The 26163-nt window shown below is 44.0% G+C and overlaps 1 protein-coding gene across 2 annotated transcripts; it reads right to left on the bottom strand.

Moving 5' to 3' along the window:
* Positions 1-14: 14 nt before the first annotated feature.
* MAPK14 (mitogen-activated protein kinase 14) lies at positions 15-22091 on the bottom strand. 2 transcript variants are annotated; one of them, XM_064733238.1, is made up of 12 exons: positions 21577-22091; positions 14628-14757; positions 14245-14303; positions 13765-13876; positions 13225-13254; positions 12756-12803; positions 12229-12343; positions 11702-11773; positions 6315-6394; positions 3633-3711; positions 3182-3355; positions 15-2406 (listed from the first exon to the last, which is right to left on the bottom strand). In XM_064733238.1, exons 1-12 carry the CDS (start codon positions 21690-21692, stop codon positions 2339-2341), a joined length of 1083 nt encoding a protein of 360 aa, XP_064589308.1. In that variant the 5' UTR covers positions 21693-22091; the 3' UTR covers positions 15-2338. The 2 variants fall into 2 exon arrangements, with proteins under 2 accessions (XP_064589308.1, XP_064589307.1); XM_064733237.1 differs by lacking the exon at positions 6315-6394 and adding an exon at positions 4224-4303 and having other exon boundaries at positions 21577-22090.
* Positions 22092-26163: the final 4072 nt, after the last annotated feature.

The raw sequence follows: 26163 nt of genomic DNA on the forward strand, positions 1-26163 counted from the left end.
CCAAGTACCAGCAGTGCAGTAAATCTGAAAAATAGATTTTATTTTTAACCAGTGGTATTGTGACATCTTATCTGGCATAACCAATTACAGCAAAATCCATGGATAGAAACAAAATAGCAGATCTCTGCTCTGGGGTGCAGCGTGGTGCCCCGGCAGCTGAGCCCAGCACGGGCAGCAGGGAGTTTGTGCCCAGGGGCTCCCGCAGGACAGACTCCAATGAACCATTCCCACTCACACACACAGACACACCCACACGCACAACACCGAGAGGTTTTAAAAATCTTTAGCAATATTTCCGCATGAAATCACACTGTAGCATCTACACAGAAAATGGCTGATAAAAATAATCTTGCTGTAGGTTTACATAGTATATCTACATTTTTATTTGAATACCCAGACTGCTGGCCCAGCAGAAAAGGGAGGCTTTTTGTCTTGATTTTGTTGGGCTGTGGAGAGTTTTATCCTAGAGCACAACAGAGCTGCTCTCTTCATCTCAGCCCAGACCTTTATTGAACTTTTGGCCTGAAGAGATCGCTGGGAAGTAGCCTAGGAAGAATCAATGGCTTTGTCATCCACGTCCCATCCCTTTGTGCTGCCTCTTCAAACATGGGGCAAAAACACTAAAAAACACTCTCTGCCCCACAGGTAACAATACAAAATACTGCAAAAGCCTTTCTCCTCACATACACGGGTACATTGCCCACACAGGATGCCCGCAACAAATTAAATTCTAAAAACGTTTCCTCCAGAAGCCCTAAAATTGGGCTCCTGAGTTTCCCAGCTACAGATGGAGCACACAAACATGCTGAGAAACCTCCCTCCTGCCAGTCTCTAACTCTGGGCACTTCACTCATGCAGAGTCCTGGAAAATACAAAATATTTGAACTATGTTTGTATTCAAACATACTCCCTTCCCATGTTTCCTCGGGCAGAGATCAACCTGCTAAGAAATAGCCAAGAAGCTCTTACGTGAGAGGATAAAAAAACTTCTAGTAAATGTTAGTTTTATGTATATAAATATTTGTATTTATAGATATAGACAGTGAAAAGGTGATTGTGTGTTTATGCATGCTTATTTCTTTGCTTTGGGTTCCAATACTTCTAAAAAAAATCTTTTCAGGAAATAACTTAAGTTCTGGCACAAGATACTATAGTCATTTCTTTAAAGAATGCTTTTTACATTTGATCTCACAAGAAACCTTTCCACCCAAGCTCTTCTCCTCTGCAGAGAGAAGGTCAGAACAAAGAAAAAGGTGCATGTTGCTCTGGTGTTGGACATGACATCCTTCCCTCGTTGAAGCCTCTGGGATGGCAGCTATTTCACAAGGAGCTGCAGCACAGCAGGAAGGGTGCTGTGATTTTATGGCACTGCCTGAGGTACTCAGCAAACATTTCACTGATGACTGAACTGCCCCCAGTGCCATCCCCAAAAAGTAAGGACAAAAATCAAGCAGCTCTACATGCACATACAGCTACAACATGCAAAAACACACCACCTTGTAGGGAACAGAATACACAAACGAGTGGCTAGCAAGGATCTTCCCCAACCTCTGGCTCCTGGGAGATAATGCTGAAAAGCCTCAGAACAAGAGGAGGAGGAAAGTGAAAAACACAGGAATACCCAATCCAGGGGTTGAAGCTGTTGCCTCAAAATTACTTCCCAATTACATTGAGTTCATGCCTCGCTACCTGGGAGCCTTCACTCTCAAGAACAGTGGGTCAGATTTCCACCCCGGACTTCCTTTCCCCTCTCTCCCCCTTTATTTAAGGCACAAACATATTTACAGTTTCAGACAACATCTTTTCATGTTCCAAGAATCAGACACCAGAAGGCCTCTACACTCTGCTGCACCAGGAAGATCTGGATGTAAATCACACACCTGGCATCGAACAAGGACATCCCTCAACCCCACCTTCAGTCCTGAAGAAAACAGAGGACTCTCTAAGCCTATAAACCAACTTTCATTCTTTTTGAGGTTACTCAGTTGTAGGAGAATTGATAAATGGCAATGATTGCAACCAAACTGTCACTGTCACCTTCCTCACCTCGGCCCAGCAGTGCAGGCTGGTGGTGCACTGTTACTCTGGAAGAACTAAGTGCAGTCAGAACAGGTCTCCAGAGGCTTGCCCCAGGCTGTACACAGAATACAAGAGCATGCAGCATGTTTACATAGACTCAGCTTCCTTCCCTCCCCCCTCCCTCCCCAGTTCAACACACACAAAACCCCTCCACTAAGGAGAATATTGTTGTGATGAGGCACTTGAACGATAATTGGAGAGTCCCTATGAAAAGGCCTTCCCTTCACAGTGAGTGGGACAAACAGAAGAGAGCAGTTTCTCAGGACTCCATCTCCTCTTGGTCGAGCGGGGGTGGCACAAAGCTGATCACTTCATCATAAGTCAGGCCTGGGGGGAGAAGTGGGACAGAAACTCAGCAGCAGGACTGTGACAGCACTACCAACACACCTTCATGCAAGAAAACCTGCAACAATCTCAAATGTTCTGACACCATTTTACACAAAAAATATTGTTTAATTAAGACAAAGAAGAAAAGAATGGTTATACCACTCTCAGAGACCAACATACACAATAAAAGATACATCTCCTCAATGCTCTGGAAGTAAGTTTGAAAACAAAGATATGTTTGTGTGCTCCTAGCAGTAATTAGTTACCAGGGACTGTGCTAAATCTGCACACAGCACGTGGCAGATTCACTTAGTGTAAGGGCAGAATCAACAGCCTGCCCACATTTTTATCACTTTCTGCTGTGCCTCTGACCATGGCTTAGCTGAGCCTCAGCTCATGGGATGGAGAGGAGACTCATCAAGGTGTGAGAGGGGCAGCTCCAATCCGTGCTCTCTGTGAGCAGTGACAGCACCCAAGGGAGCGGCTGGAGCTGGGGCAGGAGGGCTGGGTTGGATCTCAGGGAAAGGCTCTTCCCCCAGAGGGTGCTGGCACTGCCAGGCTCCCCAGGGAATGGGCACGGCCCTGAGGCTCCCAGAGCTCCAGGAGTGTTTGGACAATGCTCTCAGGGATGCCCAGGATGGGATTCTGGACTTGTACAGGAGCTCTGTGCAGGGCCAGGAGTTGACTCCATCATCCTGTGGGTCCCTTCCAACTCAGGATATTCCATGATTCTACAACCACAATAGAAGCTGTCTCTCCCCTGCCCCAGACTCACTTTTCCATTCTTCAATCTCAAGCTCTCTGCTTTCAAAGGACTGGTCATAGGGGTCTGCCACGGGCTCATCGTCGGGGTCGTGGTACTGCGCGAAGTAGGCGTGGGCCAGCGCCTCGGCGGCCGTGATGCGCTTGTCCGTGTCCAGGACCAGCATCTTCTCCAGCAAGTCCACGGCTGCAAGAGCACCAGACACAGAGCATCTCTCATCAGCTGTGGGACCCTGCTCTGAAATGTAAAGCTTCTAAAAGCCCAACATGGATGAGGAATCTGTAGTTTCTCAGGACACACCATCATCCAGCATTTTGTTCCTCTTACACCCTTGGCCCACACATCCTTCATAAACATAACCCTGCTCTGCACTACTCCTGCAGCCAGAACAAAGCTTTGGGAAGCTCCAAAGGACAGGACATGCTAGCTTCAGTTTCAGGAAAATTCAATAAACAGGTCTTACCCAGGGGATTGGCACCAATAAAGACATTTTCAAAGTTCATTTTCGGCATGTAAGACAAAGACTGGATGTAGTTTCTTGCCTGTGGAAAGAAATGCTCTGTTGAAGTATCAGCCAATATCCAGCCAGCAAGATCAAGTACTTTTCAACCATCCTGAAGCACTGGTTATTATGGTCTGTCTCCTTGCTTACTCTGACACCTACTAAGCACATCAGCATTACCTGTCCCAACTAAGGCACTCAAGACAGCAGAGGAAGAGCTGACATTACTCGTGGCAAAGACTGGAAAGCAGAGAGGCGCAGAAGAGCTGAGCCCCTGTGTCCCAGCAAGGCTGGGTGCAGCCTGCTGAGCCCTGCTGAGCTGCACAGCACCCAAGGCAAAACCAGCTCACAGCCAGGCTCTCCCAGGCTGTCTCACACGTCTGTGGCTGAGCACACACTGCCCAAATCTCACACCTTCCTTTAGTACCAAAGTCTTGCAGAAGAGCAGCAGTTAATTGCCCACCCCATGCCACATGCAAGCCTTTCATTCACAGAAGTGGTGAACGCTGAGTGCAGCCCTGCCCTGCACTCCCCCTTCCTCTCACATCTCACCTCGTGGCTGGGCATCCTGTTAATGAGATAGGCAGGGGGCGTTCCCGTCAGACGCATGATCTGCTGAAGCTGGTTAATATCTTAAGTGCCTCGTCAAGGGCTTTGTTAAAAACAGTGCAAAAACCGTTTCAAACAGAAAACAGTCGCATACAAAAGCATCTCTTCTGCAAACCACAAGGCAAAAGCCATACAGGCAGGGACCACTAATTGTTTCAACTACCTGGGAGATGTTCAGCAATTACACAAGTGAACACTTAAAGCAAAGGAGAATCGCTGCTCAGCTGGTAACTGCCAGTACAGAAAGTATTTCTGTCCAAGGGAAGTAGCATTACACTCCAACAAGGCTGTGTTCACATTTCCCGAAGTTTTAAGCCATCAGACTAGACATTTCCTTTGGCTGAGGCTACTCCACAAAATTTTCCCTGAGCTGTGCAGCTACACACAGCTTCAGGAAAATGAACAAAAATGAAAACAGAAACAAAAACTGTACTCTCTGCACTGGTTACCAGCTTTTCTTTTTCCTCTTGCTGCATAGAAAGTGCTTAAGTTTCTTGTGGTGCAAAGTGAAACTGGCTCACAACTGACACCTTCTGAACAGCTGAGTGCCCTTTGATGTGGGCTGGGTGACAGAAGGCATCAAATGCAAAATTAGCAAAACATTAGCATTGCATAGAACAGAGTTAGCAGGTATCAGTGAACAGGGAAAGTGAGAGTCAGTAAAGTAATGCAGCAGAAAACCAGAATTTGTTATAGTGACACACGCAAAACCATCAAACACTAAAGAGTTTTGCTTTCCCCATACAATGGATAAAGAGTAGAAACAGTATTTACTGCCCTTTGTTTTAAACAGACTTGTTTCAAACCAGGATAAGAGCAATTATTATTTTTATTGTGCAATAATGTTTAAAAATAGACCCACTTCAACTTACACATGCAAATTAATCTTCTGCTTAATTTAGTCAACCTTCCATCTTATGTCTCTTGCTAATCCCTGTGCTTCAAACACCAGAGTAGCCTTAAGGTCAGTTCACAGGGCAACCAAATCAGTCTGGGTTATTCAGCTCTAATCTCTCCAAAGCTGGAACATCCCAGGTGTTTTACTTTGGGTTTTACTTTTTACTTTGGTGGGATGCTCAGCAAGTTGCCCATCTGATCCCAGTTTGCAGTGCCCATCCCTCCAGCAGGTGTTATTCTCGGCTCATCTCACACTTGTATTTCCAGTCACTGTTCCAGGAACATTAAGCTGCAGCACCACATAATCTCCTCCCCACTTCCCACAGCCCTGATCCCCTGCTGCAGCTCACAAACTGCAGTGGCCTCAGTGCTCACTGCATTCCCCTGCTCCTCCCTGGCTCTGGTTTATTCACTCCTCCTTCAGGAACAGTACAATTAAAGGCCATTTCACGCTGGGTTTGCACAATTCACAATTTGAGGTTCCTACAGCACAGCAAGTGCTGAAAATGGAGGTGACCCTCCCAAAGTGACTGCAGGAAGCCTTTTTGGTGCTCCCTTGGTAAAAGGGCCCCACACAGCAAAACCCACATAGCACAAGAGCAGGCTCTGCTGTGGGCCTGCAACAGCTGCTACAGAAAGGCACCTAAAAGGCATTTTCTGCTACAAAAACAAAGACATGGCAGCAGTGTTTCAGAAATTAATCACACTACAGAAGGGACTGTGTGTGTTTAGAGGATAACACACCTGCTCCTATTTAGAAAGATCCCTGGGTATGCAATCTGGAGAAATAATAACTGAGACAAGCCTCAAGCTCTTAGCTGTGAAAAATACTTCCCCAGTAACACCTGATGGTACAACAGATCACAAAGCATAAACCCACAAACTGAGAGAAAAGTCACGAAGCAGTAAAATGAGAATATGGAAGGATGAAATCATACCATGGGCAGAGGTAAGAGGAATAAAGATCAGATACACAAAGCATAAGAACTTAAAGCCATCCAAGAGCAAAGGATTACAAAGGAAGAAAAATAACAGAAAATAAATCCCAACACATTCTACAGATAAGACTACAGGAGAACAACACACAAACTCGGGACTTCTGAAAGGGCAGATATTACAATCAAAGTGTAAACTCACAGACTCTGAGGAGATTTTCTTCAAAAGCTCAGGCCCTGGGGTTCCAACGAGTCTCAAAATGAGCTTCAACTGATCAATATCTAATGATGGACCATAAAGGAAAATGCTGGGAGAAATCAAAATGAAAAGCGCAACACATCACCCTATTAACGCTGCAAATTAATTCTTGCCAAGGCCTTGACTGAAAAGCTATTTTAGACAAACCACATTCATTCCTCTTGTTACAACTGAATATAACTGAGCTCTCTCTGTATCAGACTGATTGAACATCTTGTCTGCAGATACCCCACATGCATGGAATGGGGCACTGCATCCTCAACTATTTTGGAGCAGAAATCTTTAGCCCCAGTGGCAAAGGCTGAACTTCCATGCTCCCTTCACCCCCTCAGGCCCCACACCAAGCTGCAGGTCAAGGATTAGCTTGCATTAGTAACAGCTGAAGTAAAGCAGAAGGCTGCAAAGGGTAGGCACTCATATTAAGAGGAAAGTCAAGGCTTTTTGTGAACACCTTCTCAGCTCATTCAGCCACTTCTAAAGCTCAGGAGGTCAGGAAATGATTGGGCCCTGCAGCATCACCTCACCATGGGCAGGGAGGCTGAGCTGCTGCAGCTGGCACAGGGGCCTGCCTGGCACCTCCTGGCACCACCAGGGCACAGCAAACCCCTGACCATCCCTCCTGCAGCAGCAGAGCAGGGCTCAGGTGTAACACAGGTCTGTGCAGAGCTCTCAGGAGGGAGCACTGCAGATGGAAAGAATGTTTTACAGGAACAGAGCTGCCAGCCTGAGCTGTCCCCTTTAACAAGGCCTAGGTGACAAAACACACAATTGAGGGGGGAATCCATCAAAGACACTGTTCCATGTCTAAATCTCAAGACACTAAGAAGACACAAAGGATCCTTTTTAAAACCATCAATGCACAATCTCCCTTCTTCCCTGAATTATCCTCCACAGGGATTTCAGACTGTCCATAATGTTTATATTTGCCTTTAATATGATACCAAAGTAGTTACACAAATTTTTTTAGACAATCTTGTGTTCTGGGATCAATGCCTTCCTGACGGCTGGAGATACAGCTGCAGTTCCTTCTTGGAGCATCTATTAATTTACTGCAAAAACTTCAAAAACTGTCACCTGTTAAAAAAACCCTAGAAAACAACACACAGTTCCTGCAATACTGACAAACTCTGTATGAAGGGAATCACCAATGCTTTGCTAAAACCACCATCTTTTGAGGTCAACTTTGGTCTAAAGTTTTATCTATCACATTAATTAAGAGCTCTGGAACCAGCACTTTGTCAGAAGAGCTGAATTAATTTTTCATTTGTAAAGTTACTTGGCAAACTTCTAGCTACTCAAAACACTCAAAATCTAAAGAGTAAACCCAATATCTAGTTGGATTTAGCACGGCTGAATTGCAAACTCTGAAGAGTCAATGCTTAAAATGAGATCTGAATATGCTGTAGGAGAATCAGCAAAGGGCACTCTACTAACCACAACTGGCTCATTTAAATGAGATTTTCTTCAGAGCTATTTAAAACAGCCCTTACTTCTTGCACTTATTGTGCAAGCAGCAGTTGAAGTGCAAATTTTAGAGTGCTAACATGCCACAGCTCAGTTTAAATATTGAAATTATTTAAAGGCATTTAAAAGCCTGTGCACTGGTGTGCCAACACTATTGCTGCCCTGTTTGCTAGTGGAAGATACTTCTGAGATAAATAAGGAAAAACACAGACTGTGGAACTGGCCCTGCCAAAACCCAACCCTGCTCCTGGTTTTAGGCCTGCCACCTCTAACCTGCTCAACTGCAGCATTCCTTAACTACAGGGCCCAGCACCTCCCAGAGAAATGAGCCACGAGCAATAAAGACAGCAAAGAGATTTAATAAATACAAAGCAGAAGAAAAACACCAGCACATGTGCATGGGGAAGGAAAGCACAGCATGCAAACCCCAAGGGCCATCTCCAAGGTACTCCCAAGGACTGAGGAGGGATTCTAAAATTCAGAAAATAACCTGCTATCACCACCAGCAGCAAATCTCACAAGGCTGTAATGGCTTATCCAGGCAAAGCAAAGTTCCAAGTTGTTTTAGCTGCCATCACAAGCAAGAACAAGGTGTATCAGAAGAATATGTAATTTCAGACTGGTTAGTTATCATGGAAGTTTCAGAATACTGAATAAAAACAGTTAAAAAAAACCAAAAACACTCTCCAGAGTTTAAGGGAACACAAAACATACAAAAATGCTAAACTAGTGCAAGAAAAGCTAGATATTCTTATTTTTACTTTATATTATTTTGTGCAAGTCAAATATTCAAAAAAGTCAACCTTCCTGCTTATTTGTATGAATCATTCACATTCAGAGCTGTAAGAGTTTAATATTTGTGTTTAACAGAAAGTGATCTCGGCATCAGACAGATAAAACAATACCAACAAGAAAGCCTCAGCTAAGCCTGCCATGCACAGAAAATGTTGAGCTGGAAGGGACCCACAAGGATCAGAGTCCAATGCCTGAAGGACTCTGATTTTCATCACCTCACTGTTTGGTCTCTGACTCCTTTCCCACAATCCTGATCCCCCTCTCCAGCTCCTGGCAGAGATTTCACCAGTATTAGAAATCCATCTTTCATCCAATGCTTCCACCCATAGATTACAATAGGGATAATTCAATTACCTTCCATTCAGCTGTAAATTAGAAGTAGTTCAGCAATCCTGCAGAGCTAAGCCCAAATTAACCACAGGGTTAATTTCCCTAAGAGTATCTCAATTCTTGCTTTAAGTCAGTGACAGCTGTGGTTGGAATCTCTACAGATTCAGAGGTTTAAACTCAACACTCATTTATCAGAGGCACAATCATCACAGACAGCACTGCAGATCCTCAGTTTTTTACTTACCTGACTAAATGCACTCCCAGCTTACCTGCACTGAAGGGGTGCATCCCCAGGCTGTACACAGAAATAAGGGAGGGACTGTAAATAACATCCCAGCATTTCTGCCAAATCCTTGCTGAAAGGGACCAACACTTCAACAACAGAACCATCTGAACAGGGGGCGATCATCCTGAGGAGCCATTACATATTCTGTCACTCTAATTTTGGAAATGGAAGGCTCACACTTGAGAAAATTTACATCTTGAGGCCAAAAAGCAAGAACTATTTCACATGTTCAGCTCTCAAACAGGAGCAATTTCCAGCAACACGAAGTCCCATTGCCTCCAAGTGCACAGGGAATTTTCTAGAGCTGGATATGGATACATCACATCCTTGGCTACTGGATACAAGGCAAACATACCTTGAATTATTCATGTTAATATTAACTCCAAAGTCAGGAAGTCAGCAATTGTACAGTGACACCACAGGAGGAACAAGAGCCTCTGCAAATCTGTGGGTACAATAAAATTAAGGGCCCAGAACTACCCAACAGGATCTAAACCTGGAAAACCCCTTCAACTCTCCCTAAAATAATGCACATATAAAGATTTCAAAGAGCCTTCCAAGACAGGGAGAAACCAGAACAGACTTATCTTAATTGTGCTTGCTGTCTTTAGATGCCAGCCAGGGTCCTTTCCAATCCTTGGGTAAGAGTTCCATGCACAAACAGGATTCAGAACCAACCCTGCTCCCCTTTTAGTTTTAACTCAAGATCAAAAAGCACAAACACAGAAGCACTGGAAGAATTACACTACTACAAAGTCTAAGATAGGAAAGCATTGGGTCTGTTTCTTAAATCTAAGCTACTCAAAACAGAAAGAGCATTTAATTAAAAAGCATTACTGCCATTTGCAAACGAAATTGAGCATTTAAAGTAAATCATCACAAGCATCTGCTGGAAGACATACATGAATGAAGTACCTTATTATGATAAAGCAAATAAATTAGCTCCTAGAAGTAAACTTCATTTTGCATTGCAGATATCAGTGGCTCTAATTTACAGCTAAGAACAGAGCTGGATAAAAAACTTCTCAGACTTGGAAGAATCACCATTTTGTTCAATTCATAAAAACCACAAAATAAATCAAAACCATGAAGCATTTCTTACACATTGCAAATCCTATTACAAATATTTTAGTTGCAAGCATCAAGTTCTTTAAAATCTGAAGTGTCACTGTTGCTAGGGTTAAATAATGGCAACAGCTTAAAGGCTTTTGCTTTGTTTGAATGAACAGTTCTTGGTATCTCAGTTTTTCTTAAAAGAAACAAAAAAAAAATCTGTCCAAACCAACCTACACATGCTGAATCAACAGATAAAAATATACCAGCTTTTGTTTAATTCCGTTTCTGCATCTGACAAGAGAAAAATACAGCAGAGATGACTACACAGCACAGTACAACAAATTCAGAGAGAAATGATGAGATGGAGTCAAGCAGAAAAAGAGGAGAGGATAAAGTTAAAGCACATTGAAAAGAGGTGGCACTGAAAGCTGCAATGAAAGCTTCTCCTCAGGAGGGAGTTTTGGAACCCAGATGTTTTCTGAAGGTAAATAAACAGCAGGCAGCAATTCCAACACCAGCTTCCTTTTCATCAAGTGCTAACATACTTAAATTCACTGACACAAATACTAACAAATTAACAAAAGTGATTAAAATGAACAGACTGTGGTTGAAATAATAAACTTTGGTAAAAGGTGGGCAATGTAATTTTCTCTGGCAAATGAAAGCTGAATTTGTAAGCAATGAAAAACCTTGCCAGTAGTAAATCTCACCCCAATCTTGTGCGGCTGAGCAAAAATTTGAAGTGCAACAATTTGCATCAAGTCTCACTTCCAATTTCCTGGGGAAAATATGACCAAATCTCAAAGTTGTCTCAAATTTGCCAAAGTGTCCTACCCAGTCCAGTCTGATGAGGCAAAACCAATATTTTGGAAAGATCTTATTCAAGGTTGAATTTTCACATGAGTACAAGCACACTGTGAAAGGAGGTTCACAGTCAGGCAGGAAATGGAACCTAAACATTGCAGAGCAATTTTAATGAGAACCTTGGCACTAAAGAATCTGCAAAGCCACGGCTCTCACAGCCAGGACACCTCCAGGAGAAAAGAGGAGAGGCCAGAAGGGAAGCACATTTGCAAGGAACCTGAAGCATGAGAGGATTCTTGGCAGACATCCATGCAAGTATTAGCTAGAAACTCAACTAATCAATTTAAATAAACTTACAGGAAAGTAACAGAAACAAAGAGTATATAAATCTAATGATGGCAATAGACAATAAAGAGGAACAGATGTGCAGCAAAATCAAGAACTCACCTCTTTGTACTGTGAGTAAAAGAAGCCATTAATTTAAAAACAAACAAACAGAAGTCCATAATTAAACCCAGAACTTATTTTCTTGTCAACTATGTGAAAATGAAGATCTAATTTCAATTTCAAAAAAGAAATTACTTCTAAAGGATACGGTCTGTGCCAGGGAACAATGTTCTTCCAGTCAACAGCTCAGCCATAATGCATCCCACTGACCAAATATCAACTGAACAAAACAAAACAGAAAACAAAACATGATGCATAAAAATACAGCCTGAGCAGAACCATCCCATCCAACCAGAGCAAACAACTCTGTCCTGAAGCAGCCTCATGGCAGTTTTGTCATTTCTTCACACTACAGATCCAGACATTCTCCTCAACCAGACACATTCCAGTCACTTGTTTAAAAACCACTCTGCTAGGAAGAGCAAGGATAAGTGCTGACAGTATTTTGCTGATTGCAGTTTCAAAGGTTCAGATTCCTGGTGAATGCTACCACAATGATTCTTCACTTCCATCTGACAGAAAGTGGTTCCAATACCAACTCCAAGTCATAATTACCCAGAGCGCCAACTTATGCAATCAAAGGGGGAGCACATGCAAGGACAACCTCTTTTATTATCCCCTCACAATTCAGAAACTTGACAAACGAGAGGATTCCTGTGCTGCTGAAGGCATTACCTGTCTGGTTGTAGTGCATCCAGTTGAGCATGATCTCAGGGGCCCTGTACCACCGCGTGGCCACGTACCCGGTCATCTCATCGTCCGTGTGCCGCGCCAGCCCGAAATCCAGGATCTGCAAACACAAAACACTGCAGGGCAACAAACAGCCAGCACAAACACCAGGCAAGCACTGGCTGGGGACAGGACAGCTGGGAGAGCTGCAAAAACACGTTATGAAACCAAATTTCACAACCTGGGACAAGACACTAGGCTAGAACGGTGTAGGATCGACAATCAGAATTATGGCTGGGTATCTTGTCTCCAAAACAAGGAGACACAAACTAAAGCTGTTAGCTCTGCACTTGCATGATGATTCACTAAAAACACAGGAGCAGATACAAAAACCACATCCTTACAACTCTACAGCTAGGAAGCACATTATTACTTTTCTATGAAAGTATTTTCAGTAGGAATTGTTTTGACACTTAAGTTGCAAGGGACATTCATATGGCGCTCAAACAAATCAGATTTTTAAATTACATTACCTTTAGCTCACAGTCTTCATTAACAGCTAGGTTACTGGGTTTTAAATCCTAAAAAATTAAACATCAGCATTAACAGTGGAGTATGTGTTGTTACACGAGTCTGAAGCAGGTAAAATTGTAAACAGAGATAAAAATACAGATTCTAACTGAGTGCAAATACTAACTTTGGATAAATTATTTTATCAGAGTGAGAAATCTCTTCTGTGGTTCTCAGAGGTGTCACATATAACCAAAAATGCATAAAGGCAACACTGGTGCTGCATATTTGTATTTAAGAGAAAAGCTAATTCACAAAGGAAAATTATGGATCTTCACAACCACTTCCCCTGTTCAAGCTTTTTACTACTTAACCGAAAAATTTTCAGAGAATTTTCTTTGGTTTCTCTTGGTGCTATATTGCAAAAGTTCATGCTTCATTTTTTAAAGATATTGTTTCAGTACAGGAAACAATCTTAGAATGAATACTCACCCTGTGTATTATGTCAGCTGAATGGATGTACTGTAAAATAAGATGAGACAAAATTTATGTAACAGTCCAAGCAGCCACCTCCTCATCTCTTCCCTGGAAAATACTGCCCTAGCCCAGCCCACACAATTCAGATACTCCAGGCTGTCAGTCTGTCTGTGTGTCTGTGGGTTTCACAGGTGGGTGTTCCAGTGTGCCTCTCCTTAGGAACACCCAGGAGTGCAGCCACACCAGTGCAACAACACAAGTAAACAGAACTGAAGAAATGGAAAATTCATTGCCAGAGCAGACCAGGGGGCATCACAGTTCATCATTTTTTAGATTCTGCCCATAGGAACACATCAAAATGATAGGAAACCTTACTGATGCAGAGCTCCAGAGAGGCAGAAGTGAAACAACAACAATCAAACGTTATTCTGCAATATTTTAGGGAAGTTATAGAAGCCCTATGCACACATCTGAATTGCTGAGGGTGTAACATTCACCAGGAACTTCCACCCCCATGGTGAGCTGTCCCCATGCAGGGAACACAGGGACACTCACCTTCAGGCCCCGAAGGATCTGGTAAATGAGGAACTGCACGTGGTCATCAGTGAGCTTCTGGCATTTCACAATGTTGTTCAGGTCTGCTCCCATGAGATGTGTCACCAAGTACCTGGGAACAAAAGCAAACACGTGGACTGTGAAGCAATCTCTTGAAGAGGATTAGGATAAAAATTCCCCATAAATCTCCAGTAGCAGAGCTGACTGTCCCAAAGCACGTTGCTCAATGGAACATAGATCGTGACACTTTAAATAATGTAGCAAATTAGAACAGTGATTCCAACTGCACTGGGCAGTAAACCACAGCAGGTGAACAATTCTGACAAGTCCAACAGCTTAGGATATACTGTGACTTTGTGCTGGAATTCAGGATTATTTGTAAATCATAGCAGACAAATTAAAGAGACAAATATTTCTGTCATAACCTGGGAAAGGAGATACAAAAGACACTTTATTGCAATCTTCAGAGAAGTTACCTACACATCATTGAATTCTTCTAGTGATTTGGCAGGGGTGAACACATCCAACAAGCCAATCACCTAAAAAGAAAACAGTGAAGAGAAAAGCTGTGAGATATATTTACAGCAGTTACTAAGATCCTTTGTGGCACTGAAGTATTTATTCCAGTAGATGTTTCATTTCCATCTGTTCAGTGTTGTGCTTCATGCAAGCCAACAGAGCCTCCTGGAACTGGCAAACCTGACGCAGACACACGTGAGAGCTCTGCAGCTCCATTTGCTCCCTCCCATCACCATGAACCAGATACTCCAATACCTTGGACTGTGTGAGGAAAAAAGCACATGCAGCAAGGAAAGAGCAATGCTGCAGGCTGCTCAGGGCAGCTGGGGCTGGCCTGCACTCACATTTTCGTGTTTCATGTGCTTGAGCAGCCGCAGCTCCCGGTAGGTTCTCTTGGCGTGGATGATGGACTGGAAGGGCCGCGACAGCTTCTTCACCGCCACCCGCAGTCCTGTCTTGGTGTCAAAGGCAGAGCTGCAACAAGAGCGGGCAGAGCATCCAATGAACTCTGTGGGGATGCCTCCAAACCCACGCTTACTCTGGACACTGAGTTACAGGCAGCAGCATTTCTGCAATCAAAGTGATTTCCAGGTATCCTGGTCCATAACCCGCACGCCACCCAAAATCTGCACAATTTCACACAACTGTTGGTTTCTGCAGAAAACGTTTCAAAGATGAGTCTTGTCCACACAGTAAAGGGAAATCTTGTAGAAAGAAAGAGAAATGTTTATGACTTTGCTGCCTGAAGTGCTCTTAAACATAATCATGCACTAAAACTCTGGAGAGAAGAGCACTTGTAAATACTACCACTATTCCTAAACATGCTTTCAAACATCACACTTGATCACAAAATGCTGTGCTCAAAATACTATTTTCATGGATGAAAGCCACACAAAAATCCAGGACTTTGCCTAATAAAATCAGTTATGATTGTTGTTAATCATAACTGAAGCTGAAATTAAATTTCTTTGGTAAATCCCATCCAGTCACCAAGTTCTGTTATACAAAAGTGCCTGGGAATGAATGATAAGTAGCTGTACATGACCAAAACTTGTCCCTTTAGCAGAAACCTTGCACATACAAGTAGTATTTTTTCTTAAGAGTCCATGAGGACTTATTTAATCCTAGTCAGTAAGTGTGTATATATATATATATATACACATATATAGAGAGGGTACAGTAAAATTATATTTTAAGTAATTTCTTATCTAATTATAAAGCTCTGGTCTGTTCAAAAGGAAGGAGGAAGAGAAAGAGAGGATGTGAAATCAACACTTCACTCAAGGCAATGAATGTGGGGAAAGTATGGAATGGAAAGAGTCCCACAAGGACAATACTGGTTGATTTTCCTGCTGTATTTATGCTTCAGGTGAACTCCTGGTTCCATTTAAAAGTGAGTATGCACTAGTTCTTGGTAAACATCAAGCAGAAAGGAACACTACATATTTATAAAGTGTTAAATATAAAGCTTAACTAGCAAAGCTCAAAACCAATCACAAGAGCAGGCCTAGAATAAACCCACAATTGCATATGCAAACCACAACGCCCACCCCACCAAAGGAGCTATTTGAAATAAAGGCAGCTGTCATTTACTTTTAAAGCAGCCACCAAGAATTAACCTGCAAAAAGACTCCTTATCTCCAATTTGCCCAGGTTGCAAGGAATTTGGTGAGTGAAATAGAAACAGAACAGCAGCAGTGAGCCTTCCCCAGGCCCTGGCAGGAATGGAAAATCCCTCGTGCACAGTGGAAGAAAAGCATCTCCCTTGCTATAAAGGGCATGCACAGAGTGGAAAGACCTCTCTGGAAAGCACAGGGAGGACACCAGGTCACAGCAGCACAACCTGCCAGAGCTCAACTGCTCCAGCTTCTCACACTGCCTCAAAAAACACCCCTGAGCAGCTGCTTCCAATGCAAGTGATCCTCTACACCTCAGCCAGGCACACAAAAGAAGCCATCCAGCATCCATTTTTTAATGTTGATTTCAAATTCTCAAGTTTTCACACATCACTAGGAAAAAAAAAAAATCAATGTTTAAGCAGCAACACTTCATGAAATTGAGAATTCAATTTTTTTCAGCCTCGGGTAAAAATCACCATCTTGAAATACACAAATATCTCTAGATTGGCCTGAAAATACATGCCAGCATTTTACTGATACATAAGGTGTTTTCTAGGACTTAGAGCAAAAATAAGAGTAACCATCATCATTCAGCGCATGCTGTTGTAAATTAGTCAAGGATCTTCACCGGTTTCCAAACATTTCAGGTACAAAATGCAGCAAATACCAGCAACTCTTTCATCCTGCAAAGAAGGTGATCCCCTGCATCTCAAAGCTCCACAGCTCCACAGACAAATTTCTCTTTTGGTTTCCAAGATTTTGAGATTTCAGAGCCACCAGACACAAAATAAGCTATATCAGGATTCAGATGAAATTGAATTTCACTTTTTGTTATTAAATGACATTTTCTGGGGTCATATCAAGTCACTGTGCTGTTGTAGCAGCTGTACAACCTCCAAGGGAACTGCAGCCAGCAGTCCTGGTTAAACAGCACAATGCACAAGCTCAGGAAAGAAAATTCGGTGTAATTGAACATTCACAATCTAGACTTAAAGTCAGAACACAAAGTCTGGTCATATCTGAGGCCTAAAATCATGCTGAGTAATTTTGTGGCAGTACAGATAACTGGCTCACGGTGCCTGCAGAGCACAGAACAGCTGTCAGCTGGAGAACACGGCAAAGAACACTGAGCTGCCTTTCATCACAGACCTTAAACAGCTGCATTACACTGATCACACTGCAGCTAAAGAGCCCAATTAGGAAAAAATGACACGATCCACAGTTTTAAATCCCTTTTAAAACAAGATCAGCACAAATTTAGGATTTATCACACTTTTTTTTAACCTCTTACATAGTACTGTGCTATGGAAAATGAACTGCATCCACCTCACCCCAAGTGAGCTAAAATTACAATTCTGATCTAACCTGAATTGAATCCAGAACACAGGAGGTAGAAGAAAACAATTACTTTAGAGAACCAAGTAACAAGGTTAGTTATGAGCACAATTTATTTAAATATTAAATAATCAGAACGTTAATTTTTGTGCAAAGGCTATTTTGCTAAATATAAGCTGCTCATTGCTAGTGCCTCTGCAAATACCCAAGCTAACTGAATCTCCTTAGTGCTGAAGTTAATTTATGCACTCCTAATCAGAGAGAAAAACACAATTAGCACCTGACAGTTTATTATTGACTGCAGTCACTTCTGTACCTGCACTTCAGTCACCACCCTCCCAGCACACTAAAAGTTGCAAATATCAATACACAAAAACACAGCTGGATGGTGATTGGTCATTAATTAAAAACAATTCACATGGAACCAATCAAGCATGCACCTGTTGGTAAACAATGTCCAAACCACATTCTAAAGCAGCCAAACACAGGAGAAGCAAATCAGATAATTATTGTTTTCATTTTTCTCTGAGGCTTCCCAGCCTCCCAGGAGTACAAATCCTGGCGAAGGGATTTTTCAGAAAATATCACAGTGACAGGACACAGCTCTAAGAGTTGCAAGTATCATTCTCCTGTGCTAGAATTGCTTCTGCTTCTAAGAAAGCTGCAATAAAAATCTCCCTGCAGGACACGTGCTCTCAATAATTCCCTTCATATCCCAAGTTCCCCTACAGTCCAAGCTCCTCGCCAGCCCTGCCAGAGCTCTGTCACAGCTTTTCTGTGCCTCCCCTCTCCCCACACATCCCCTGCCAGCCCTTCCTGTGTGGCTGCTCCATCCCACTCCCTTCTGCAGCTCTGCTCCCACCACTCCTCACAGATCTGCCCCACCTTGCAGGAGGAGCAGGCACCTGTCCCTCCAAGCACAGCCAGGATTTGGAGGCATTGGCACGCTTTGATAAGGGATTAGAAAAAAATTCCACAGAGGAGCTGTTTCTACAGATGTGCTATTTGGGGTTATTTCATTTCCTCTGGACACTAATGTCCTAAAATTTCTTAAATCTATAATGTTTCTCTAAATTCTCAGTATCCAAGAAATTCAGACGCAGTGTTAAAACAACTGTGGGCTGAAATGGGAAGAAATCACAGGTTTTGGAGGGCTGTATCACTTGACAGTCTATTTTTAAAAAGCTAAAAAAAAATCTTATGCAAGATTTTGAGGAAGAGTAAGTCTTGGCCATTCAATCCTTTGCAAATTAATTAAGGCAATACAGATAGCATTGCAAAGCAACTAAACCAAGCCCTTTATTTTACAAAAGCATCAATACAACAAAGAACAGCTGCAACAATATAACAATTAGTAATCTAAGATTTACCGAATGTGCTTCACAGCCTTTTAGAAATTGATGGGAAATTGGTGAAAACACCATTCTGCTGAGCTCAGAGCTGCCTGAACTGATGCCAGGAGTCGAGACTTCCCTCCAGCACAGGCAAGAAATGAAGCAATCCTCCCAGTGAAGGGTGAGTCACCAATCAATCCCATCCCTGCTCAGCAACTTCCCACTGCAACACGTTGGATTGTCTGGGCCCCTCTCCTTACATGAAATATTACAAAATGGATATGGCAGGAACCCTTTTTTCAATGCAGGCCTGGTTACAAAAGCAAGCAAGAGACTGTGTTGTATAAATACACTAAATGTTGCAAGAATGAATGAAACAGCATTTCATACAACAGATGCCATGGCAATTGTTATGTGACTTAGGAAGAATCAATCTGAGGATATGTGTAGATTTTCCTCAAAGTTTTGGAACTGAATCTCTATTTGTATCCCCAACACTTGCAGTTTTTAAAAAAATGGATCCTGAAAAACACCTGAGCTGGCCATCTGAACCTCATTCTTCCAGCACTGCACCCTTCAGAAAACTCTGCAATATTTGCTCTCATTTCAGGCAGTGGCTCAGGCTGCCTGCAGAAATCCTGACTCCCCAAGCCAGGTCTGTGCACCAGGGAGCTCCAAGCCCTGCTCACAGCACCTCCCCAGTCTGAGTGACTCACTGGCACCTTAATGCTTTCTTTTCTATTCATTTTCCCCTCCACTTTCTGGAGATTCCTCATTGTTAAATGCCTCATTTTGACAACTTAACAGAGCATTTGATATCATTTGAATGCAATAATGCAGTGAACATACATGAAGCTATACCATTTTAAGGATTGTTAAAACAGCACTATGTGCTATCCTAACAGGGATACACCAAACCCCAAATGAAACTTTTTATTGGAGAAAACAAAAATCTCTAAAGGGACACAGCAGAACAAGTCCTTGCAGGAATACCATAAATAATATGCATCACCCCTTGCAGCTTAATAAACGTCCATAAATATGCAAAACTTTTTGTTGTTTTCTTGATTTTTTCAATTCTGACATACTTTCCATATCACAACATCTTTTCTGAAAACTATTTTTAGAAGAACATACAGGAAGCCATTAACATGGACTGTAAAAAGACTCTGCCACATGTCTGAAATTGCTTCCAATACAAAACTGTTTCACTTGGTCCAAACAAAGTTGCACAATCTTCGAAAGTTTTGACACAGCAAAACAGGAAATTCATGATGCAAACTCTTTAGTTACTGGTTGAAGACAAACTTTGCAAGTATTACATGTACAGTGGAGATTGTAGGGAGGGGAAGAGAAATGGGAGTGGAGTGTGTGATGTAGGATCAGCCTTAAAATACAAAGGCCACAGCACCAAGCAAATGAATTTCCCATTATATTTCAGGAGTTGCATAACTCTGTGACACTTACAGGGGTATTTATCAGCTGTGTTAACAAGGTCCTTCTTTCACCAAAAGAAACCTGTCTATTCCCTTCCAATCAAAATCATTCTATAATTATGCTTTAAAAAAAAAAACAACAACCAAACCAAAAACACACCTCAGCAATTATACTGGTTATTCTTGCTACGAAATTGACCAGCCTGGTTTACTTTTATGAAATGCAAGCCTCTGCACACTGCAATCACAGCATTTAAAAAAAATGCAAGTTATTTAAGCTCAGCTTACCAACAATTTTATAACAGGTTAAGAACAGCTGAGCATTTCATTAAAACTGTAGCATGTGCAAAGGAACTTATTTTCTTTACTAGCAAAATGCAGCATGTGTCCCTCCTTATAATAAAATTGATACCCATAGTGTAAATTTGCATACTACATTAATAAAAACATTTGCATCCCTGCTCGAACACAACAGCAAAGCAGCTTTGTAATTATGCACCCATAGTTCAAAATTCTGCTCACACTTTGACAGAACCAAAGAACTCAGAATAAAACCCAGAACCAAAGAACACAGAATAAAACCCAGAATGCTCATGTGGAAGATGTTTCTTAATCAAAGGAGGCAGTAATCTGTGAACATTTAACTAAATGACTGCTAAAGTCTAGAGTCAAACTGATTCAAATACTACCTTGTCTTTCAGCTTAAGCAAAGTATGCAGCTCCATTTATGTTTAATGATCCACCGCAGCTCAGCAGAGAAGCTACAAATTAAGGACGCATTGTATCTCACATGTAGCCTGGTTTGTTCCTATTGGGTAAGCGTTAAAAAATAAACTCTTCCAGCTCCCTGTATTTCTGCAGGTCTCACAGCAGGACTTTACTCTCCCAGGGAGCACATTCTGCAGTATGTGTATTGCAGTAATTCCACAGCAATAAAACGAGTCCTCCTGTGTTCGTCTATTATTGCCAAGAAAATATTGGTGCTTGTAAATGCACTATAACAAGCCAGGAATACAAAATCAGCCCTCCCAGCATTCTCTGTATTTCTTGCCTATCAATAAATTCCGGATGAAAATACAATTGCCTCCAATATAACCTATCCTTCAGGTGCAGAAAGAAACTGGGACAAGAGCTGCCAAGCCCTCAGCTCTGCAAAGGCAGCTATGGGGGGGCTCCATCCCTCTGCACTCCCCACCTACGAACTGCGAGAAACCTCACTGAAATCCGTCCATATGAGCTCATTCGGGGCGGGACGGGGGGGCCGGCAACGACACATTATTATCTTCCCCTGCAAAAATGTTTCAGAGCCACCTGCCATGTGGTGCAATGCCCGACGCATTCCAAAGACCAGACTGCGGCTTCCCGGCAGCACCGCGCGTAAAGCCGGGCAGGAAAAATGTCTCTTGCAGGAGGCTGGTGGAGAGCAGGGGAACAGGAATCCATGGGGGACAGAGGAGCGCCGCTCGCCGCGGTGCCCACCCCGGGTCCTGCAGGGCACCGGGGCCGCGGGGCGGGGCAGCGACCTAAGGCGACCTCCCCCGCACTGCCCCGTCCCCTCCCCGCACTCACCAGACGGAGCCGTAGGCCCCGGAGCCGACCGGGGAGAGGTTCTGGTAGCGCTCGGGCACCTCCCACACCGTCTTGTTCAGCTCCTGCCGGTAGAACTTGGGCCGCTCCTGAGACATCTCGGTTGCGGAGCCCGCCCCGCCCGGCCCGGCGGGAGGGGGAGGCTCTGCCTGCGGCTGCAACAGCACCGCCGCCGCCACTACCTCCTTCTCCTCCTGCAGCGGCAGCAGCGACTTCTTCCTTCCTTCCTTCTTTCGCTCCCTCCCCCGAGCGCTCCCGGGCGGGGGCAGCCCCGCAGCAGCGACGCCCCCGCAGCCGCCGCCGGCCCTTCACGCCCCGCCCCGCGCCGCCGCTGCCCCCCTCCCACAGGCACGGGGGGCGAGGCCGAGCGCGGCCGTGTCACCGCCTTCCCCCGCCGCTCTCCCTCCCCGGGCTGTGCCACGAGGGGCGGGATGGCTCCGTGAGGCGCGGCCGGCGGTCGTGCGGCCAGCGGCGAGCGAGGCGGGGGCGCCGGCGTGCGGGGCGGGGACGCGCTCCCGCCGCAGGTGGGACGGCGCAGGCGACACCGCAGCCGCCGCCTCCGCCGCTCACGCCCCGCCCCGAGCGGCACAGCCCGGGCGGCGCAGCCGGGCTCCGACCCCCTACACCCTGCACAGCCCAGGCAGCCGCGGGCACCGGCAGGCACCGGCCCCGCTGTCCCCGCACAGCCCGGGGCTCCTCGGGGCCGCGCTCGGGAGAGCTCCGGGCCCTGGGCACAGATGCCCCAATATGGAGCCCGCGCGGCCGCGTCTCGCGAGAGCGGCGCTCAGGGCGGCGGGGCCGGGCCGCGTCCCGCCTTCCCCTCGGCGAGCGCCTCGCTTCTCCTTGAGCCGTTCTGAAAGTAAAAAGGAAAGGAAAATAGATAAGAAAGCTTAGCTAGGGCAGCACAGGGTGAGTAGCGGCGTGCCAGGGTGTATCTCAGCCGTAGTGCGCCTGAAGCCTTGCAAGCTGCGTGAATTGTTCTTGTAAATTTCCCAAAGATGTTTTGTTCCCTTCCAGGGATGTCAGGTCAGGGGTGTTGGGGAGAGCTAAGCTCGCACTGCACGGATTTCCCAGTGTCCTGATCGTTCTCTGTTTTTTGAGAATAAGCTGCTTCTCAATACTTCTCACAGGCCTTGCAATATCAGATACAGATGTGTTTGCTTTCAAGTGCATGCATAAGTCTCAAGTCATTATGTGCAGCAGGTTAAGCTAATTTTGGGGTGGAACCCATGGGGTCTGCACCAGGTAGTAAGTACAGAGTATCACAGAAAATAATTAATGTTAGGGATTTGTGTTCAAGGCCACTCAGCTTTAGAAACTTGAATTGTTAGCAATACAGTGAAAGATGGACACATTCTGAATGGGTTATGGAAGCTTGCTTTTAAAACATTTGGCTTCCCATATCAAAACCCTTCTCTTTCTCTGCACAAAGCACCATGTCCTATAGTAAGTCATTGAAGCCCACAGGAGTAAACTCTTAAAAGTTACCACTACTCACACCTATACAGTAATTATTTCTCGGTATCTTAGGGTCCCTAACACCTTTAATTTGCAAACTCTCTTGCTTCCTGTTAGTTTTGCCTTGAAAAGGGTGATAGAGCTCAAGGATGTCAGACACACCTCGCTCTCTCTGTGGTTTGGAGTGGCTGGGGCATATGTACAAGGCAGTAAATATAATGCTGGAGTCCCTGCTGTGGTATCAGAAGAAACAGGTCTCAGTGATTGTGGGTTTGTTTCTCTGTTTTCATTTTGTTTGACTGTGAATATCGCAGTTTTCTTTCTGAATCTCTCTTTGGATCTAGTCTGGACTCTCAATGGTTATGGCTTTTCCTGCTCTGCTAAGTCCTCCTGTGAAAGTAAACACAGAATCTCTTATTCATCATTTATCTGGGCTTCGTTTCAGTGTATACTGAAACTTAAACTATTGTTTTGAGACCGTGACAGGGCTTGAGACTCAGGACTGAGCCACTGGGTGAGGTTCTCCAAGGTGTGGTGAGCTAATCTATCAGCCTGCTGCTGCCAGAAGGGACAGGACCACTCGGGGCAAGGGAGGCAGGGGAGCCGGCCTTCTCCTGGATAACCTGCTCTTTCATCACCTGAAGCCTAAAACTATGGGTCTTGTCCAACTTACACTGCTGTAAAGGAATTTTCTGGTGATAAATGCAGGCAAACAGCTTTGAGTTGCTGTTGTGTTTTCTAGTTCTCAGTAACCATGAAGACTTGTCAACAAGGTTACTTTTTGTAATAGTGAGATCCTTTATGTTGTGCAAAACCCTTCTGTTCCACCACTGTCTTATTATATCTTTAAAAATATAAGCAGCAAATTGGATGAAATTCTGGAGTCAGAGAAACGAAATCACTTGATGCTAAGAATTGAATTGTGTATATTTATGACATGTGATGTAGAGTTAAGAGTCTGTCCACCCAAAATTAACTGATGCAATAAAATAAGTTTTGCCCAGAATTCAAAAGGAGAATTTTGCTAATATTATTGGAAACTTTATCATTGCATGTTTAATAAGAAAATCTCTTTTATTTCTTCCTCCAGCTCTTTGTTTTAAGAAAAATGTCTGCCTTGCTTCCTCATGATTTTTTTCCTGTTGCTTTGCCACTTCCCTATTTCATGTGTTTTCTCTGTTCTCCATTTTATATCCACTTGTCAGCAGAGCCACCCTTGACAGTGAAATTATGGAAAAGGACACAACTCTGTAATGTTAATGTGAGTCCCCACAGTCACTGCTCACAGTTCAGGGATGCCAGAAGCCTCACTTTGGTTTGTAAATTATTTAGAAAATTAAAATAAAAAATCACCAACATTGCCAGGGAATTAAAAGGGGGAGGAAGGAGCACTGGATGGTGAGGTTAGTCAGAGTTTAGCTACTGGAAATTCTGCTTCAAACACATACACGGGAAATAAATCATGTAGGTCAAGTCCTGGTTTAACCCACTCACTAAATAACTTAATACAGGAAACACTTCTCTGGTTTTGGACAGGTGGGGTAGTTTTGTTTATTTTTGCTTCTCAGATGCAGTGTTTGTATGGTTTTCTTCTAGGTCAGAAGGAATCAAAATACCATCCCCTCTTTTTGTGCAATGTTAATTAGGTCAAGTAATTGATGTACCCAGTGCTCTGGGCTTCTCCAGCACAGGCTATCGTGTGAGCAGCACACAGAGTATTTGTGATTCATCTGGGAGGAATGCAAGGGCACAGAGGTGCCTGCCTGGGACTGATGCTGTGTGCCAGCTCTGGGGAACACCTGTGCAGGTGCCTGCAGGGAGCAAGCAGGGCAAACCCTGGCAATGCAAACCCTGGCAATGCAAACCCTGGCAATGCAAACCCTGGCAATGCAGCAGGGACCCACAGCAGCTCGGGGGTCTCACCTGCAGCAGTCCCTGGGGTGTCCTTTGCTCCCTTTGCCACCATGCTCAGGTGGTGTCACCTCGTTATGGGAACTGCATTTGGCCACCTTGACAGCCTGGCCACCCTTGGCTAAGAGTTATATCCAGATATGAACTTGGCATTTCAAGAAGACTGTGCAGAGTCTCTCACTGCAGAGGAAACTGAATCCTGGAACTTCTTGGACTGAAAGACAGGAAAAACTGAAGGCCCAAATGGTATTGAGCAATTCTCCAACCACGTATGCTTCCCTGCATTGTTCTGGACAGTGGCCTCACGCCAAGCTTCTCTCAGCTCTGTTCGAAACGAGTAATGTAAAACCCATGAAAAGCACAGCCCTCATTTCCAGATTCTGTTGGCTCTCCTATGGCAGCCTTGATTTTAGATGAAATGGTTCCTAGCTATTGGCACCATGAAAGGTCTCCACTGAAAACTTAAAGAGATTTTTTTTTCCATCTTGTTCAGCAAAGTTCCAAATCTTCCCTTCCTCCCTCAATGACTGCAGAGTTTAGCACCAGGGGACAAGTCAGACATCAGAATGGCAGCATGCAAGTCATGGGTGTTCGTGCTGCAAAACAAATATCCTGCTGAGAGGAATTCCAGTCAATCCTGATCTTTTTCCCCATACAGGTGTGCAGTGCCATGCCATTGTTCCCACTTATGGACACAAGGCTTCTGTGTTCAGCCAAGCACAAATCCTTGGACATGGCTGTGAAGTGACAAAGCACCTGCGTTATAGCCACATATTCCACCTGTACCTCCAAAAACCCACAAAAGTCAGAGTTTAAAGGGCTGTCTATAGTTTTTGTTGGCAGCCTGAAGTTCTTACCTGACGTAGTTGCAACAAGTCCAGTTGTTTTGCACGCAGCAATGCTCTAATGTTCTTCCCAGCTGGTGGGATGCCACCATGCTTTCCTGGCAGGGCTTGCTGCAGAAACCCAGGCTGCAAATTATTGTGCTTTTATTTCATGTCCCCTACACATTCATCTTGGTCTTTTCACATTAAATAGTGTTGAGAAAAACTGTGAATAGTAGAACCTGCAAGAGTTCTAAGGTGAATACATAACCACCTTAACAAATATACAGGTATTTGTTTAACACATGTAACACAATGCCTGAACGCCCCAGTAACTGCAAAGGTTTTTTTTTTTTCTGTGATCGTTATTAAATAA

This window comes from Zonotrichia leucophrys, chromosome 26 (assembly GCF_028769735.1).
Source record: "Zonotrichia leucophrys gambelii isolate GWCS_2022_RI chromosome 26, RI_Zleu_2.0, whole genome shotgun sequence".
NCBI lineage: Eukaryota > Metazoa > Chordata > Aves > Passeriformes > Passerellidae > Zonotrichia > Zonotrichia leucophrys.